The following is a 19368-nucleotide window of genomic DNA, read 5'->3' on the forward strand; positions in this document are numbered from 1 at the left end:
TATTTTTTTCATACCTTTCTTTTCATTTTTTTTTTTTTTTTTTTTTTTTTTTTTGTGGTACACAGGCCTCTCACTGTTGTGGCCTCTCCCGTTGTGGAGCACAGGCTCCGGACACGCAGGCTCAGCGGCCATGGCTCACGGGCCCAGCCATTCTGCGGCATGCGGGATCCTCCCGGACCGGGGCACGAACCCATGTCCCCTCCATCGGCAGGTGGATTCTCAACCAATGCGCCACCAGGGAAGCCCTATTGCATTTTTAATTTCTGCTATCATGTTAATTTTCAAGAACTCTTTTGTCCTTCAAATGTTTTTAAATACAATTCTATTCTCATTTCATACATGTCATGTCTCCTGTTACATCTCTAAAATCATTACTGGTCGTCTTTTTAAAGTTTTCTTGGGAGTACATAGTGTCTGTTTCCTCCAAGTAACTTTTTCCATTTGTTTTGGCTTCTGCCTCTCATACTTTTTTCAAATCTCTGGAGCTCCTTGGTTATCCACCCATATTGGATAAAATATGAACTTTAGTGGAGCTTGTAGATTATGGGCTTCAACAAAGAATAATAAATTGAGGGACTTATTATATTATTTTTTATCTTAATAAACATTTTACTTTAGAATAGCTTTAGATTTATAGACCTGGAAAACCATTAATTTGTTTTCTCCTCTTCTGGATCATTTTATGAGGATTCATTGGGAGTGGGGTACAAATTGGAGTGAGGAATTTTTTTCCAAAGATTCCAACTTGGTGATTTTTCAGCTAGGATTTTTGAAAGTCCATCAAAGTACATTATTTCTTCTCCAGTTTCCCTTGGTCTCAGCCCTGCTGGACTGATCTAGACCTGGCTTTGACATCTAGTTTCAGAGTTAAATACCCTACTTTCTGACTCTCTCAAGAGTTGGATAGCAACTGAGTTAGAGAGTTGGGAAAAGCAGGCAGCTATGGGAAGGATCCTTAACAGCTTGGCTTCTGACATCCTTCTGTCTTATGGGGCTGTGACAGGGGAGTGTCAATAGTTTCTGCCGGTCTTTCCTGGAGCCAGATATCTCCCGTGAAACATAGGGAGCTTCTGCAAAGTGAGGCCTGTTTGCTTGGATGCTCTCCTGAGTCTGTCCTTGTACAGTGCAGAATGTTTTGTGGTGGTGGCTGTTCTGCACCCAGGCTTCAGTCTGCAAGCAGGGGGTCTGGCAGTGGGCAGGATAATATCCATGGGCAGCTGGTGGGCTTTGCTTTGGGCCCCAAGCACATTCTCTGTTTAAGGGAAAGGGGTCTGCGATCTCCTTGGCCTTGGGTGTGAACGGGCAATGGGTGTGAATGCTTATGGCCTTTTCTGGCTGTGCTTTTTCAATGAGATCATTCCAGAATTACATTCCTGTGAAATATTTCACTCAGGATGTGAAGCTAGATTTGTGTGAGAGCCCTGGCACGAAAACACAGGGCTCAGAGAGGGGCAGGAATGATAACTGAGACAAACAGCTCTTCTTTAGAAGGAAGGCAAGGCAGAAGGAGAGAGAAAACAATTGTTAATTTTGCATCTTAAACTGGTGCGCTGTAAGCACCCCAGGAGGTCAGGATTGCCACTCAGACCATGGAGAGGGCAGATGTGATGTTAGTTGCCCCAGCTGCCTGCCACCCCCGAGCAGTTGGGGAATTTAAATGTGACCCTCAAAATGTGTCATTTTATTGAGGTCTCTTCTCTTGGGCAGTCAAATTTGCTAGATATGACTCCTGACCTACTGCTTGAAGAATGGGAGCCTGGATGCCAGCATTCTGGGAGCCAGGTTGGAGAAAATAAAACTCAGTATGTATATTTTAACTTTTATTTCACTTTGTTCAATATAGTATCCCTGTCTTCAACTATCCTGTTGTCTCAGTTCAGAAATTTTTTGAAAAACTCTATCTAGAGATTAAACCCCCGTTTTTGCTAAGGTAGGGAGAAGCAGCTGTCCAGCTGCTTGGAATGGCAGCAGAGATCTGAGGGACCAGTTCTTCTTAAACAAGCTTTCAACCAATCCTGCATATAACTGCTGCCAGACCCATTTCCAGAGGTGGCTGCTGCTGCAAAATCCTGATCCTTTTGTACAGATTGTACAGTACAAATCATATTGCTTCTTATCTTTCTCCAGTTCTGGCTTGGGATTCAGATTTCTCAGGCCTGGTAGTACAGTCACCACTTACCACCTGCTTTACAACTTCCAAAAAAAGTGTTGCCTTTTCCTCCCCTGTTCTCTGGTTGCTTTATGACATGAAAAAAATCCTTTTATTTTGTTTGCTTGTGGCTGAATATGTACTTTCAAACCAACAATTTAAACCAGAAGTACCTCCTTGGGTAGCCTTTCACTGCCAATGATCACATTTATCAAGCACTCCTTAAGCAAGTATAAATTATTGAATCTCAAATTGGAGTGGGGATATAGAGGATGTGCAGTAAAGGTTTACATTTTTAGAAAATAAAATGCCTATTTTATAGACAGAGACTCAGCACACATCTGCAGGGAGAGTTAGGCAGCTTCTAGCTGGGATAAATGTGCCTATGAGGCTGGAAGGGTTGTGGAATTTTGTTGCTATGTACGGTGGCAAGCAGATTTAAAGTTAAAGCATGTGGACTCAAAGTTAGTCTTCTTAGATTGCATGGGAATTGAATAAAAAGCAGTTGTCTCATCAAGAGTTCTTGAGCAGAGCTGGGAGCTGAGAAAGGGGTTAGGATTGTTTTGATTTTTTAAGAGAAGAAACATCTGTTTTTTATTTTATGCACTGCCCTCTTTCCAAGTGCTTTTAAGTATCTTTAAAGATGCCTAGACACATGATGATCTGGTCTCCATGAAATAAACTATAGTTTAATGAATCCCCTATGTATCCATTTACTTGCTTGGCCATTGAAATGTTGCCCCACAGCTTGACCATGTCTCAGACTTGAGTTCATTCAAGTTGCTATTTTTGAATAGACTATGTGATTTGAGAATACCATGAAACAAGCCAAACAACAGTGGATTTTCCATCTGCCTCTGATTATCTGAGGTACTGGTTCCCAAACTGCATTCTGTGGAACATCAGTAACTCAAGTTGCTAGTGGATACGCCATGAAAAAAAACTTTTGGCTATTAAATTTTGTTTCTCTATGATATGCAAGCAAAATATTAAATATATTTATATAACCATTTTTCTTATGCTATAAACTGCCTTTAAGAAACGGAGTGTCATACACGAAAGACGAACAAATAACATAAATAATCACGTGATTGACAAACAAGTGGTTTTCAAGTCCAGAAATGATAGTGTATTTACCAAGACACAATCTCTGGTTACTGATATATTATCATGGTCATGTACCCTGTGTCTTAAAATTTCAAGAAGTATTTGTGATACTTAAACTCTTTTTTCTTCTTAATGAAATGATAAATATATTTAATCTTTCTCACTTGTTTTTATCAGTTTTGTTGTTGTTTTGTGGCGTTTACAAGATAATTTTTTTTAAGTCTTCAGAAGTCATAAAATCATTCTGGGAAGAGAAAACACAAAATTTTCATATGATACAAGCAGGTATCTGATCAAGTGCTACAGTGAGTTTGAGAGGTGAAGTCATGAGTTCAGAGAAGGAAGAAGTTGCTGTGGACTGATGGAGTTGGGGGATGCATTGAGGGGGAAGTATGATTTGAAATGGGGCTTGAAAGTTGGAAGATATTGCGTGATGGGAGATAGTCCTCCCTTGGTCTCTCATGCTTTTGCATGTCTTACTAGTATGCCAGGAATGCAAGGCTCTGACTGTTTTTTACCAGGTCATTTCTCAGGATTGTGTTTGCAGCAACCTGCCTTGAGAGAAAAAATTTCTCTCTTAAACAGAAAGCAGGCTTCATTACTACTTGCTATAAAATGGTGGTACCCTAAGCGCAGTGTTCTCTCCAGCAACACAACGCGCACTGTGTGCAGGTATCCATCTTAGCTTTCTGTGTTGTTCCCCCTAGGACTTGGGGGCAAGGGGAACCAATGCAAACACAATGCTCATGCTGTCTGCTCTGCTGCGATTAATACAGATTTTGGTCATTGGCCCAGAAATTTCATCTCTTCTGCCAGCCTCCATGTTACAGTAACAGGCTAACTATTAGCTTGTAAGTAGGATAAAATCAAATCCCAGTCAAGACATTGGAACAATGACTGAAAAGAGAACCAGTTGAGTGAAGAGGTAAGACTGAGCCTTTCATGCTGTTTCATGGGTGTGGTAGGATGTCAAAAGCCTGAATAACTCAGAGATTATATTTATATTGGATAATATTAAAAAGTAAGGGTAGCCAGGTGGGATGGAGTGGAGGACAGGTAGATTTTAAAAGCTTTAAATGACGATGCTATGGACTGAATATCTGTGACTTTTCAAAATTCTTATGTTGAATTGGTTTGTCTTGATTCGCGATGAATGTCAAAATTTGTGGATATTGAGCTCTTTGTGACAATCACTGTTTAATATATGACCAGACACTGCGAACATACTGGGAAGAGTTCTGAAGAAGTTAGTCTCCATAGCAGTATTGGTTTGAATTAGATAGATTCTTAAGCTGCCACTGTTAAAAAAAAATTTTTTTTAATTCTGCACACACCGAATGAAACATTACATTGAAAACTACAATCACCACGCCCACAAAAGAAGTTGAATTCAAGAAAAGAACGCTCCAGAGAAAGAAGCTATTGTGGAGAAACTCTGAAATGGCACATCGGGGTGGGGCGGGGAGAATTCTTTAAGACTTAACGCTGATTACCATGTTCTAGAGCAGCAATGTTCAATAGGAATGTAACTCAAGGGACCTTCGTTGGGAGGCTCCGGGTAGCCTGGGAGTTTATTACAGTTTTAGTAGGTTGACTTTTCAGTCCCTCCCTGGTGAGTGGGATCCAACTCACTAGGAAGCCTTAAACTATTTCCTCTTTTGTGAAAATTCCTCCAAATAGTCCTAGGCAGAATTTATTTTCTCTTTTCTCAAAACACCTTGCTTATGTTTCTAATTATCGTATATTTTATTCCCCTTCCTATAGTGGTTAACTGTTTACTTATTTACCTACCAATTCCTTGAGAGTTCCTTAAGAGTGTTATCTTATTTCTCTCCTTTTCTCCAATCCAGTTAGCCTACTGCCTTACAATAATAAAAATATATTATGTTTATTGAGCATTTTCCTGGCATTATCTCAGTTGTGAGCAAAAATCATCTGGGTAAATAATATGATTACTCTACATTTTACAACTGCTGAAACCGAGATTTGGAGAGATGATTAAGCTCATATCCTTAGTAGAGGCTGAGCCAGAACAACAACCCAGTACTGTAGACTGAATGTTTGTGTCCCTCCAAAATCCGTATGTTGAAACCTAATCTCCAACGTGATGGTGTTTGGACGTTGGGCCTTTGGGAGATGATTAGGTCATGAGAGCAGAGCCCTCATGAATGGGATTAGTGCTCTTATGAAAGAGACCGCAGCTCTCTTGCCCCTTCCACCATGTAGGACACAGTGAGAAGATAACCACTTGTGAACCAGGAAGTGGGCTGTCACCAGACACTTAATGTGCTGGTGCCTTGACCCTGGAGTTCCCAGCCTCCAGAACTGTGAAAAATATGCTTCAGTTGCTCATATACCACCCATTTGTCTCCAGTGACTGAGCTCTTAATTGCTATATTATAAAGACTATACATTGAGTATAAAAATGCTTCTTGAGCCCACGACATGGCCTGTTTGGGGCCAGGGTCAAAAGAGTGATGTACCCTGCGAAATAGTGGTGACCGTGTTCCCACCGTGAAATAACTGTGCTGTGTCCTGATCTCACTGTGTTTGTTCAAAGTGGTCTTAGCTATCAGTAGTCGCCAAGTTTCTGAAGGACATGAAAATTCCTGGGGGTCACTAAGGACATCTGTATCTTTTCCGCTCACAAGGGCACATGGGTTTAAAAGGGGAAAAAAATCTAACCCAGTAATAAAAACAGCCAAGTGGCCACTTTGAACTACACGATCCAGAGAGGAGCAGTCCCCTAGCTTCAGTTCTACCATGTGACCTTGGCCTAGCAATGTGACTTCTCTAACCTTCGATTCCTTACTTGTAAGTGTGAATGATGTGTTTCATGGGTATCCCACAAACTCCTGAAAATAAAATGAAGTGAAAGATGCAAAACCTCTTTATTGACTGTAAAGCCCTACACCAGTAGTAAGGGTTCTTTTTAATCGTTTCTAATTATACTCTTAATATTTTAAAATCCAAAGATCAAAAGTGCATGAGGTTCGGGCTTCCCTGGTGGCACAGTGGTTGAGAGTCTGCCTGCTGATGCAGGGGACATGGGTTCGTGCCCCGGTCCGGGAAGATCCCACATGTCGCGGAGCGGCTGGGCCCATGAGCCATGGCCGCTGGGCCTGCGCATCCGGAGCCTGTGCTCCGCAACGGGAGAGGCCACAACAGTGAGAGGCCCGTGTACCGCAAAAAGAAAAAAAAAAAAGTGCATGAGGTTCAAAAGAATCCCCTGACCCATTATTATTCCTCAGAATTGACCAAATTCGACAATTTTGTGCCTATCTTTATATACTTTATGAATGTGTGCACGTGTGCATATTTTTTTTAACAAAAAAGGAATCATATCAGTAGAATACTATGCAGTAATTTTTCAGGAGGTAAATTGTTATGTATATATACATGGAACTACGATATTTTATATGAAAAATGTGCAGAGCCACATTTATAGTATGAGATAATGTTTATCTAGACATGGAGTATACAGCTTCCTCTGGGAAGAACATATTGCAAAGGAATGAGGTAATTTCACTTCTTCTTTCACACATTTTTCCATCATCATTTTTTACCTTAAGCATATATACTTTCACAATAATATTAAAGACTGTGCAAGAGAAAGTGGAGCAGAAGTCAATAAAATGGAACATGAGACTATTGAAGACAGTATTATACATAAGTATAAATGGTAGGCCAGAAAAAAAATATTGAAGAGAAGAATATACTAAAGAAATTTTAAAATAAAGGAAGCAAAAATGAAAGTCGTCATGATATGATTTTCAAAACTATTCATTAGGGAATAGAAAAGAACTGATCATGCAGTTTCTCTGCCAACTTTCTTGCAATATATGACTCTCAATAACAGGAAATTCAGTTCTACTGACCAGTACTTTTTAATGGCCCCTATGCAACAAAGGGCAAATAGAAGCAGGTGCGAGGATCTGCCGAAAGAGGAAGAAGGGCTAAATATGATCTGTGCTTAGTTGTTTTGCAAAGGTTTCATAAGTCATTTTTTTAAACGCACAGAACAGCCATAAATTTGGGAGATGGACAGGAATGACAGTCTAAGATCCCCTGGAAAGTCCTGGCATTATCAAGCAACAGAATTTTATCTATAGATATTTTTGCTCTCAAAAACATCCTTGCATCCTTTCCATCCACAAATGCTGTCAAAGTCCACCTTGAATCTATCTTCTTTTTCTGTCTTCATCACCATCAACCAGGTTCAGGTTCACTCCCACCTATTTTCCCTGCAGTAACCTCCTGATTAATCTGTCCATTTCCACCCTGGCTCTACCTCTTCCCCCTGCCATTCCTTTTCCCACAAGAAAAGCAGATCAGGGCTTCCCTGGTGGCGCAGTGGTTGAGAGTCCACCTCAACACAACAGTGAGAGGCCCACGTACCACAAAAAATAAATAAATAAATAAATAAATAAAAAGAAAAGCAGATCAATCTTCCTGAGATGTTCATAGGATGAAAACCAAAATCTTTTGCATGATTTCGAGGGGCTGCACGAGCTGTCCCTTGCACATTTTCTCTAGTCACCTTTAAGGCTTCTGACTGTACTAAGATCTTCCTCACCTCCGTCTTTGTACATACGGTTCTGCAAACTGAAATGCTCTTCTCTGATTCTACAGATTTCAGTTTCTCACACTCCCCAACCCCCTCCTCCTCAATCTAAATCAGCTCACAATTTGTATTTCTATATTTATTTGTATGGTGTAGGCTTTAGCTGACTTCCCCACTCCATTGAAGCTGTGTTATGACCATATGAGGGTTCATAATACTATCCTTTCTACCTTTGTGTATATTTGAAATTTACCACAATAAACAGCTTTAAAATTTTCCTTCTGATCCTACAAACTAAATACAGGTTATGCCTGCAATTATCATAGTTTTTCAAATTTTGTTTTTAAAAAAATTTACTTCCCTTTTCATGATGTTTTTTTTTTGTATTTTGTTTTAGTAGCCATAAAATGCCAGTATTTTAAAGTACCAAACAATGTGCTGTCTGCATGAAAGTGAATTTGAAATCAGATACCCTAAAAGAAAGGTCTGATGTTCTTTTGCTGTTTTTGCTACTAAATTCTTTTATTTGAAAGCAGCATTATTTTTCAGTGAAAAATACCCCAGGCTAGGGATATAAAAATTCTGATTTAGTTCCAGGTTGTCACTTTGAGTGAACCATTTACCTTTGCTTCCTTTTTTTCTTATAATATAATAAAGAGATAAAGTTCTAAATTTTTATTTGATTTAATATGCTATGTTTCCATAATTTGGAAGACCAAAAAAAAAAAAGTCATAAACAATACCAATGTTTATTTTTTTTAATGAATCAATAACTCAAAAGAACTTTTTTCCTATTCATAAGGTCATAAGTCTGGAGTGCTGTTCATATCAGATGAATCTACAAAGCCAAGAACAGGAACCACCGTATCTTCTTTGGAAGATCTAATACTTTGATTCTTCTCTTTTCTGTTCACATATTTGTGCAAAATGCTGTAGTAGTGTTCCTTTGGATTGAAAGTATATAGTGATGAAATTTGCTGCCAGTCTTTTACGTTTGGAGTGTTGTATTCCTTTGGATGTGAACCCTCAAAGAAACACTTGATATTTTCTTTTGCCAGTTCGGTTGCATGTTCTGTGGCTTGACTTTTAAGGATCTGCTGCTCCTGTTCCAAATAGATTTTCCAAAATTTCAGCTGCAGGAAGCTAACTGGAGATAGGCATCGGGTGATGGATGTAAAAATCAGGAGGACGATGATAACAACTGCTATCAGGACCCAGCCCAACACCTTCAGAAAACACAACAAAATAGCAATTTAGTCACATGTTTTTTAAGAAATTTTTAAATCCTCAGGTAAAGTGTGAACTACTTAGAGTTATGATGATGGACAAGCAACAGCTTTAGGCCCTAATCCCTTACGAGAAGGAAGTGGCAGTAACCTCTCGAACCCCTCAGTACAAGTGCTCACTTGACAAGACAGTCATTTTCCAAGGCATGTCAAAGGCCCAAGGAGGAGTTTATATGTCGAATCCCTGGAACTCAAAACGTGGAATTTCAGAAAATCCAATGAAACAAACATTCATTTCCAAGAACCTCTTAGCTTTACAAGCCCAGAAGTAGTGTGGGGTGATGGCTTTAGAGCCAGGCAGACTCATTTTACTGTAACAATTCTGACTGGACAAGCAACTTGACCTGGACTCAGTGTATTCACTGTAAAGACAGAAGAGAATAATAAAGGAAGTAAAGGGCCCAGCACGGTGACTGGTACAGAGTGGATGCCTGACACTATACGAGTGCCCAAGTGCCTTTCTCCCGTTAATTAGTTATCCTCAATATTTTGTAATAACCTATAAGGGAAGAGACTCTGAAGAAGAATACACACACACGTATAACTGAATCTCTGTGCTGTACACCTGAAACTAACACGATATTGTAAATCAACTGTACTTCAATTTTAAAAAAGAAAAAGCACCGAGATAGAAAGGAAGGCAGGAAGGGAGTTAGGGGAAAGGAAGAAGAAAGAAAGAAAGGAAGGAGGGAGGGAAGAAAGAAAGAAAGCGAGGAAGGAAGGAAGGAAGGAATGCCTATTGGCTCACGAGAAGCCAACAAGCAGTCTAGTTAGTCTTCGGGTGTCGTATGTCTGGAGAAAGGGCACGCATTTCTACCTCCCCCGTCCATCCCCGTAGAAGCCCGTCCCTCTCCGATCCCCCCAGCGCGTCCAGCGCGGGCGCCCGACCTGCGACTGGGCCTTGAGCTCCTTCTGCAGGTCCTGCACGTCGGGCGCCTGGACCTGATGGCACGGAACCAGCGGCAGCTGGGCCGCGCAGCCGGGGCTGCGGCCGAAGCACAGGCGCCGCGCCACGAAGGCGCTCCCGCTGGCGGCGCACTCGTAGAAGGAGCCCCCGAGCAGCGCCACGGCCACCCAGGTGAGCGGCGCGACCGCAGCGACAGCGCTGAGCTGCGCGCACACCAAGGCCCCGCGCAGCGCTGCGCCGCAGTCAGTACGCGCGCCCTGCGCGCAGCAGCCGGTCAGCAGGCGCCAGGTGCGCGCGCTCAGCACGTAGCCCAGGAGGAAGAGCGCCAGCGCCGGCACCAGCAGGAAGACCAGGCCGTAGGGCAGGTTCCAGGCGGCGCTGCACGGGCACTGGAACACCGCGGTGGAGAAGATGCGCTCCCCGCCCACCGTCAGCAAGCTCACCAGGACGTAACCCAGCGCATTGCGGTGCTTGAGGTGCAGGTCCAGCACCGCCCTAAACTTCTCCATTGGTCTCCTACCCCAGGGCGCCGTGGATGTGCCCGTGTGCTTCTGCCTCTTCGCTGCCCAGCTCCTCGAATGATTTGGGGAGGCTCTGGGGTCTGGGGTTTTCTCTGCTCTGCTAAGCAGTGCCTTCCAAAAAAGAAACAGGTCTTCTCTGGGTTTCCTGAGCTTTCGCTTTCTTATTTCAACCAGACTAGGTGCGGCAGACTCAAACACACACACCATTGACCTCCCTAGTACTCACACCTTTCCAGAAGCGGAGGTACTGGTGACCTTATCTCTCAATTCCGGAACTCTGAGGGAAGATAGGCCCTGTTCCACTGTGAGTTTTGTTTCCTCCTAACTGACAAGGGGACTTTCCTTACCCTTAATGACCCTATGCAGTCACCAAATGAATATTTTTTACTTGGGTAAACTGGGAAAAACACCAGCTTTTCCTTGATGGCAGCCACCCTGGCTCCTAAACCCACTCCCAGTCAGACCAAACAATTGCAAGAAACAAAACAAAACAAAGAAACCAAACAAAACTGATTATTTAAAGGAAACATTATTCAAGGGCAAATTTCCAGTTTCTCTTTCATAAACTAAATCGCAGCAAAGCCCCGCTCAAATTCCAGTATGTCCATGATGTCTGTCTCGTTTCTGTCCCCCTTCTGGACAGAACTACCACTGTCCGCCTCTGCCTGGTCTCCTGCAGGGCATTAGCCTGAATAGACAGTATTGTCTTCTGCCTCTTTTTTCCCCCCTCAGGTGGGTCCTAACACTGGTAGTACGTGGACAAGTATCACATCCTTACTCAGTGACCACCAAGTTGATCAGCAGAGGAGAGCGGTACATGGCTGCTCAAAAAACACTAGTTGAACCAAAAAATTTCAATCTGCAGCCACATCTAACTAACATTATTTCCTCCACTTTCAGTTTTCTCAAAGCAGCATTTCTCTGACATAAGCTAAAACCACTTCTGTGAAACTGAGCCTTACTCTGTGCAGCTCTAGAGTGAGGTGAGGTGTACTTGAAAGGACGTGGGCTGTGATGTCAGGTGCATTGTGTGTGTGTATGTGTGTGTTTAATAAGTTCGCTCCCCCTAGACTCATCACGCTCATTTGTAAAAGCAGAATATAGTGCTCACTTTTCAAGATTGTTGAGACAAGTAAATTATGTAGCATCTGTAAAGCACTTTTACACACAGGGTGTGCCTATTAACGAATGCTCAGTGTGAGGGATTACCTCTCACCTTGCAACGTCAGGAAGAGACAACAGACAACTGTGTTGTACATTATTTAAGAATCCAAATGAATGCTCTTGTTTAGATCAAGGATTGTATTCAGTGACTCAGTGATCCTTCACGACCTTCAGAGGATCAGTGTGCCCTGAGCTGTCCATTTCACTTCAAGGAGGGTGTCTGGATACAGAGTCTGGGGTGGGGGTGGCAGGTCACAGTGAACTGGTTGCTGCTCAAGCCCATCCCCTAGGTTTGCCTTATTTATCTGGGAAGAACAGGTAGCCCACAGAGCCGACTGAACTGTTAGAGACGGGGCAGGAACATGTTACTCTTTTCTTAGTTCAACTTGCCTCCTGAGCTCCCTCCCAGCACCAGTTCCTGGCACAGAGCCATCTGGCACTGGGATGAATAGCTACTCTCTCTGTGTGAGTGTTCAGAAGCTGTCCCCAGATCAAGGTCCTTTCTGTCATGCTGGACAGTTGTGGCCCTCTTCTCTGGAGTTGGACCAGGTACTGCCAGGCTTCCTGTAAACTTGCATCAAAGTTGCATGTTTGAGGCAAATCACTTCTGCTATGACTATCATCTCTGCAAGCCCACATATGCAAAAACTCCTCCTTCCCTTTTCCTGTGGGTGACCTTTCTCCTCTCTTCACTGCCACCCTACTCCTCTGAGATGTTGCCTCCTTTCCCACGCTTTCCACATAACGTCCTGAACAAATTCCACTATATCACAACCTTTGTGCAGATGGCTTTATCCAAATCTCCCTTAATTGTAACCTAACTCAAACATACCCTTCCATTCTCTTGAGTGAGATTTATTTATTCTCCCACATTTCTCAGAACAAGAGGGAGGGCTGGCATTCCCCCACTACTACATCCACACCTGGGCTTTCCCCATCACTTCTAATAGTTTATTCTCCATCAGGGCTCAAGCTGTTTAGCATGACCTCCTCCGTCACCTCAGTCCTGCAATCTGTTTTCATTCCCTCCGTTTATTAAGACGTTTGCATCTGGCGACAGCCTTCCTCTTCTTCCTCGCCGCTGTCAAGGATTTGGTTTCATTTATTTTTAGTTACTATCCTGACTAGAGTAATTCATTTGTTAACCAATTTATTAATTTGTTCATTCAGTCATTCATTTAAAGGTTTAATAAGCACCCAGAATATGCCAGGTACCTATAAAAGTGCCTGGTGTTATTGGGTACAACAAGGAACAAGACCAAGAGATGCCCTGCTTTCATTGAGCTGATGTTCTAGTGGAGAGGATATAGATGATGAGGGGGAACGTCTTCAGGTTACGCAGATAATTAAAATGCAATCATGTGGTACAGAGGGTCCTGAGAAAGCCTCTATGAGGAGAGGACATTTAAGCAGAAATGCGAATGACAAAGGCTCTGGGTGTAAAGGAGCTTAGTATTCTGCGGTTAGAAAGACAGCCGGAGTGACGAGAGCATTGAGAGTGAGAAGGAAGGTGGTGCATCACGAGGGCAGAGCTGCAGGTGGAAGGTCGGGTTTTAGGGGCTTTATAGACCAGAGTATGTGGTTTATGATCCTGCCCCCAGAAACTCATTAGAGACTGAGCTGCATCCTCACCTATTATCCTGTCAGCTTGTGTCTCTAAACACCACCTCCTGGGGATGCCACCACTGTGTCCCCCCGATCACAGATCTCCCAGATAAGACGATCCTTCTGTACTTATTCCAGGTTTCCATAACTATTAGAGTCCAGCTGCGGCCCACCAGCCTGAATTTCCTCCCAGCCCCTGATTTGAGTCTAGTGCCCGGACACCCACCCTTACCACCTCTGGAGCAATGGGTGGTTCTAGGTCTATTGAAGATTGTCCAGCCCTTTATAGCCGGCTCTGTTCTGAGAGGCCATTGCTCAGAAGTTCAGCCTTTAGTGCAAATAGAGTAACATAGTAATTCAAGAAGATTCAAGAATTTTCTCTGAGAGTACACTAAATAATATTTGAAAGAACTTTACACTTTTGAAAACCTATAATTTAACACCAACTTACTTTAGCTTCTAAGGAATGAGTGAGAGACTCTCATGTTAAACACAGCGAAAAACCAATGGTTATGGGTTTTGTTTTGTTTTGTTAAACTGTAGTACTTTGTTTCTCAGCACTGTTATTATCGGTGTCAGAAATGGATTTCAGAAACCACAAAACATTTCTTGGAAAAGAAAGCAAGAGAAACTCTTGAAAGGAAGTATACGTTCACACTGTGAATCTGAAAGTCCCTTGCAGTCATCCTTAAGTGAGCTGGATGTCAAACATTAGTCTCTGTAGTTCTCATGAGAACTGAGACTAATTTTGTATGGTCCTGCTTGGAATACAACTGCTAGATTCCAGCAAAGTGTCAATCCTGGCCCCAAGACCCGCGAGAGTAAAATCAAATTAAGGTTCATATATCTTTTAAGTATCTGCAATATGCAAGACACAACTTTGGATGCCAAAATAACAAGTAAATTTAGAACGTCTGACATTCTGAATCTTAGAGTATACCTTTCTGCATGCTGTAATTTGTGGAATATACTGTTTATGTCAAGTAATGTATTTGAGAGTATGGGACCTGGGACTTGTTAATATAATAAGATTTTTGAATGTTTATAAAAGTTCTTCCTCTGGACGTATAAAGCGGAAAGAAGGAAAGTTCAGACTTTTCCTTAGCACAGCAGTGTCATTTGCTAAGTGGCAATCCCATAACATTTCAAGTAACCTTTTAATAGATTAGTTTCCCCTTTTCTGAGCTTGAATTTCCTAAACCTATCACAAAATTTTAAGTATTCTGTGATTCCCACCCCCCCCAATTTTTTTTCTTATGGTAGATGATTATTTTAACTCTGAGAACCTAGATGTGGCCAGTCTTTGTTGTCACCAACATCATCTTCATCTGGTACCATAAAAGGCTATTAAAGGTCCTAGTTTTCCTTCCATGGTTCTTAAGACCTGTGTCTATTAGGAATCTTGATAAACACACATTAAATTGTGTTTTCCCATCAATTCAGATAGTCATTTTAGAGTGATTTTAACATGGGATAGAGCTTCACTGCCAATGGCCATTTATACTTTGCTTCATCACAAGCCTAGTTCCCCTGAACTCAAATTTGGTTTGATAGTTTATGAACTATGACCAAAGATTTGGATTTCCAAAGATAATAACGTTGAATAACAAATAAGATTAAAGGATTAGGATAAAGGAAATGAAAATAACTTAATAGGAGAAAATTTGTGTTTCTTCAAATTATAAACGTGACTACTGCAAAATCTCAAAAATTTAAATCAACTCATTGGAGAAGTTAAACTGTTGTGAAAGATCTTCCCTAAAAGAATAAATCACATGAAATATGCTGCATATTTAAAACATTCACAATCAGATAAGGTTCAGTTGTAGAGAACTATATATATAAATTATGGGCATCTATGCAATAGAATACAAAGAAGATCCATATGATTGAGGTCGATCTGTGTGTGCTGGTGTGGTTGAAAAGACAGAGTAGACATGGTAATTGAGAAAGGCAAGCAAAAACACTGCAGGTCACACAATCCATTTGTGTAAAAATAAAGCAAAAATTTTTAAGATATATATACAGTATTTGATTTTTTAACATGCATATGTTATTTCTACAATTAAAAAAAACTAATATAAAATGCCCTGATGTAATGAGAAGGTCTAAGGAACAACTCTGGGAAGAGGCTTTTTCAGTCTCTTCTTTCTCTTTCTTTGCACACAGGGCTCACATCAAGGGCTGCTCCCTGAACCTAGAATCCTAATAACTCATCTCTTGTTGCCAAAAGTAATAAATCCCAGTGAGAAACTGTGTTTAAAGAATATGGAAGATAAAGAACCGTTTGAGAACTGAAAGGTGTCAAAAATCAATAGGAAGATAAGTGGAAAAGATGGGATCAGGATCTGGTGGCGTCTGCCCAAGCCCTGGGGGATACAGGATGGAAAGAGCCACCTGCCTCATTCAGACAAGGCTCCAGCTGTGCTCTGTAGAGTCTTCTGTGTGCCCACTGTTGGGATAGAAACAAGGCCAAGGGGAAAGGTGGGTGGACAGGGAAGGAGGTAGGTGAGAGGCTGAAACTCACTAATCTTCCCAAATGAAACAAAGCGAAAGTCCAAACCGGTCATGACGTGGAGCTCAGAGTCCAGAATATCTGGGTAGTGTGTGATAGTCTCCACATCAGGTCTTCATGTGGCCCTTCTTGGTCCTCAGACTATGAATTCACAGTAATAGATTAATCCGTTTGCCACAGACAATGCCTAGTGGAGGAACAGGGCCAGGACAACCACAGGAAACGCTCCATCCTGAAAGGGAAAAATGGAAGTAGGCAGCAGGCACTAACTGACCTGCTACAATTCTGAATTACTCCTGGGCCAACACCACAGAGGTCCCTACCCTGGTGACTGCAAAATGTTCTTTGAGTCTCATGACTCGACCCTCTGGAAGGTCTTCTGTTATCTTCCTTGGCTCAATACTACTTAATGTGCATTTGCCCTTCTTGGTGGCTGAGTAGTTTTCTTCATCCATGTGCTATTTGTACAACGTTGAAAGACCACAGGTCCGGTTGGGATTACGATTCCTTTGACTATAAATGTCTCTCAGATTTTCATAAGCTTCTTGTCTTCTTTATTCAGTAAACTATATTTGCCAATACCTATACTCAGTTGTTTTCAAAACATGATTCTCAGATCTGCTGTATCCTTTTGCTTTCTTGCTCCATTCTCTCTCTAGGTAAAGATAGGTATAGGTATAGGTATAGGTATAATTATAGGTGTAGGTATAGGTATAGGTATAGATATAAATATAATCTGTCTCTCTCTTGCCATTACAGGTACCCTGAGTAAATATGAGACTACAGTTTTCTGTAGAAAACTTGTACTTTGATCTTTGTCCTGGCTCTTTATCCAATTGAATATCTTAATTCTACCTTTGCCTTGAAGTTCCTTAATTTACTGAGAGGTATTACCAATAGGTGTGGAGACCATACTTTTAATTTAGCCTTTCCACGGGTTTATTTTAATGGACTTTGTCTTTTGAGGTTTCCTCAATTTCCCTCTTAGTGTTTGGAGTCTAAAACTGATCAGGTTTTCCAGTTTTGCAAGCCCTAGTTTTGTGAAGTATCTCTATTCCTGTTCATTTCTGCTTACAAGTCAACCAGTTCCTTTTTTAGCTTATAAAGCCTTGCCAAGACATAGCCAGGAGCAACCAACACACACTAGAAACATTGTTTTCCAATCTTTCTCCCTAGAGTCACATTTTTTGAAGCTACATAATCTTCCTTCCAAGTTAAGGCATGAGTCAGTTTTATCAACAACCACATAAGAAGAAATGCCATCTCTCCAGCCTCCATGATCAGTTTCCGTGCTTACCATCCACCACTGGACTGCTAAGCTATTGCCACATATTTTAGGAAAGGAAGTGAAATGTCTTTAGAGAATCTAATAATAAAATATAGAAAAATAGTTATTTCCCTTTGGTTGCTGCCCACAGCTAAAGTACAGAGAAAATCCCTCCATCAAGTAATTCACTTATGTGTGAGTATGGGAAGATGGTGGAGAAATGGGACAAGTAGTGAGGAAGACAAAAGGAGACTTTTATTATGGAAATACCCTGTTCCAGTATCAATATCTGGTCAGAACTAGTCACAAGGCTCTACCTAACTGCAAGGGAAAGAAGAAGTATGGTCCTCTCCCAGGACTTTGAGGAAAAGAGAACTGGACGTGGGATGTGTCTACCATGTCTTCTATGACCATTCTTTTTCAATTCCCCCATCCATCCCTTGACCATTTTTAGCTTCATATTTGTTTCCTTATTTCATATGATAGTTTTATAGTCTTTTATTTGCTGCTTACTATGTCTTTCAAATCCCCAACTAGATTATCCATTTCATGATGGCAAGGACCATGTTTGATTTAATCCCTTTTTGGTCACACAGGTCTTAGCATAGTACCCAGGACATTATAGGTGTTCAATAAATATTTGTGGGACTAATGAGTGAATCAGTGAGTGAATGAATGAATGAACAAGAAACAGACTTGGATGTTCTCTGCTCTTACTGCAGAGTCAGCACCATGCCTGCTTTCTTCAGCTCAGAACTTGAGCCCTTCTGGGCACGCCACCCAGCTCAGAATAACATAAAGCATCTTGAATTGCCAAGCTTGTGACAGACAGTAGGTAAGTCTATGCAGACAGGAACAGGGCAATACCAGGGAGAGGACAAGGCCATCGGGCAGGTCCCGGTACAGCTGTAGGGTCACCTGGACACCCATTCCCACCCACTTTCATCAGCGTCACCAAACCACAGTGGGGGGTGTTTGTTAGGGCCGCAGGCCTTGGCAGAGCAGGGACGGTCCTGTGACTGCCTCCTGGCCTCCTTCCTGCCTGGAGAGCTTGTTTACTCAGCAGAGTTGTCTGGAATGTAGTGCTCAACTTCCCCGCTACCTGCCCCATTTCTCCACCATCTTCGCATACCCATACATAACTGAATTCCTTAGGGGAGAGATTTTTCTTTGTACTTTAGCTGTAGACAGCAACCAAAGGGAAATAACTATTTTTCTATATTTTATTATTAGATTCCATAAAGAGGTTTCACTTCCTTTCTTGGAAGCAATGAACTGAGCCTGAGTAGGTTCTGTCGACACCTAGACTCAGACTATTTGTGACTCTACTTTGGTATGCTACCTGACCTCCCCCAGGAGGACTAGGCACCTGCAGTACTTCCCTTATTAAGTTAGTTTCCGTTTGACTATTAATTACACTCTTCTTGCTCTCCTCCTAACTTGATGACTTCATCTGAGTCTCCTTCCCAGGCTCCTCTGCCTTCCAACCATTAATATTGGTGCTCACTAAAGTTCAATCCTCTCCACATAAACTTCCGAATAATCTCCTCTTGGTGCCACCACTGACTACCTGTGTGACCTTGGGAAAGCCAATTGGCCTCTCTGTGCCTCAATTCTCTCTGTAAAATGAAAATAATAATATTACCTTGCCTGATTGGGCTGTTGTTTAGATAGTGAGTTGTTACAAGTAACATTCTTAGCACCATGCCTGGCACATAGTAAATGCTCAAAAAGCGTTGTCAGTTAGCCTTATTCTCCTTTCCCTTGGCTTTGACAGCCAACTGTATGTTAGCATTTCCAAATCTTCATCTCCCGCTCCTCCTTTTCCTAAGTTCTAGATAGGCATTTCTGATTGCCTAGCAGATATTTTCACTTATATGTCCAGCAGTCACCTCAAACCCAGAACAGAGCTCTCTTTTCCCTAAAACTTATTTCTCCTCCAGAGTTTTGATGTCAGTTAAGGGTATCAGTCTTTCAAGCTAGAAAACTCAGGGTCAGCTGTGGATGCCACTCCATTTCCTGTGCAGCTCAATTCTTCCTGAGGACCATTTCTCAGGTTGGACCTCTCCATCCTCACTGAAAGTAGACAGACCCTTATTACCTCATCCCACTCTCTTTCTGCCACACAGTCATGAAAAAGGAATCTGAATATACCCTAGAAAGTGTTATGCACATGTGAACAGGGTAGAAACATCTCATAGTAGTATTGTTTGCATTCTGTGAAAACTGGTTAAAAATCAAAGAACAAAAAAAAAAAAAAAAAAAAAAAAAAAAAAAAAAAAA

At 41.8% G+C, this 19368-nt stretch overlaps 1 protein-coding gene across 2 annotated transcripts; it reads right to left on the reverse strand.

Annotated features, from left to right (window-relative positions):
- Positions 1-8564: 8564 nt before the first annotated feature.
- Positions 8565-10741, reverse strand: CALHM6 (calcium homeostasis modulator family member 6). 2 transcript variants are annotated; one of them, XM_024756682.1, is made up of 2 exons: positions 9995-10741; positions 8565-9046 (listed from the first exon to the last, which is right to left on the reverse strand). In XM_024756682.1, exons 1-2 carry the CDS (start codon positions 10739-10741, stop codon positions 8624-8626), a joined length of 1170 nt encoding a protein of 389 aa, XP_024612450.1. In that variant the 3' UTR covers positions 8565-8623. The 2 variants fall into 2 exon arrangements, with proteins under 2 accessions (XP_024612450.1, XP_024612451.1); XM_024756683.1 differs by having other exon boundaries at positions 8570-9046; positions 10457-10670.
- Between the last annotated feature and the right edge of the window lie 8627 nt (positions 10742-19368).

This window comes from Neophocaena asiaeorientalis, unplaced genomic scaffold (assembly GCF_003031525.2).
Source record: "Neophocaena asiaeorientalis asiaeorientalis breed wild unplaced genomic scaffold, Neophocaena_asiaeorientalis_V1.1 scaffold125, whole genome shotgun sequence".
Classification (NCBI taxonomy): domain Eukaryota; kingdom Metazoa; phylum Chordata; class Mammalia; order Artiodactyla; family Phocoenidae; genus Neophocaena; species Neophocaena asiaeorientalis.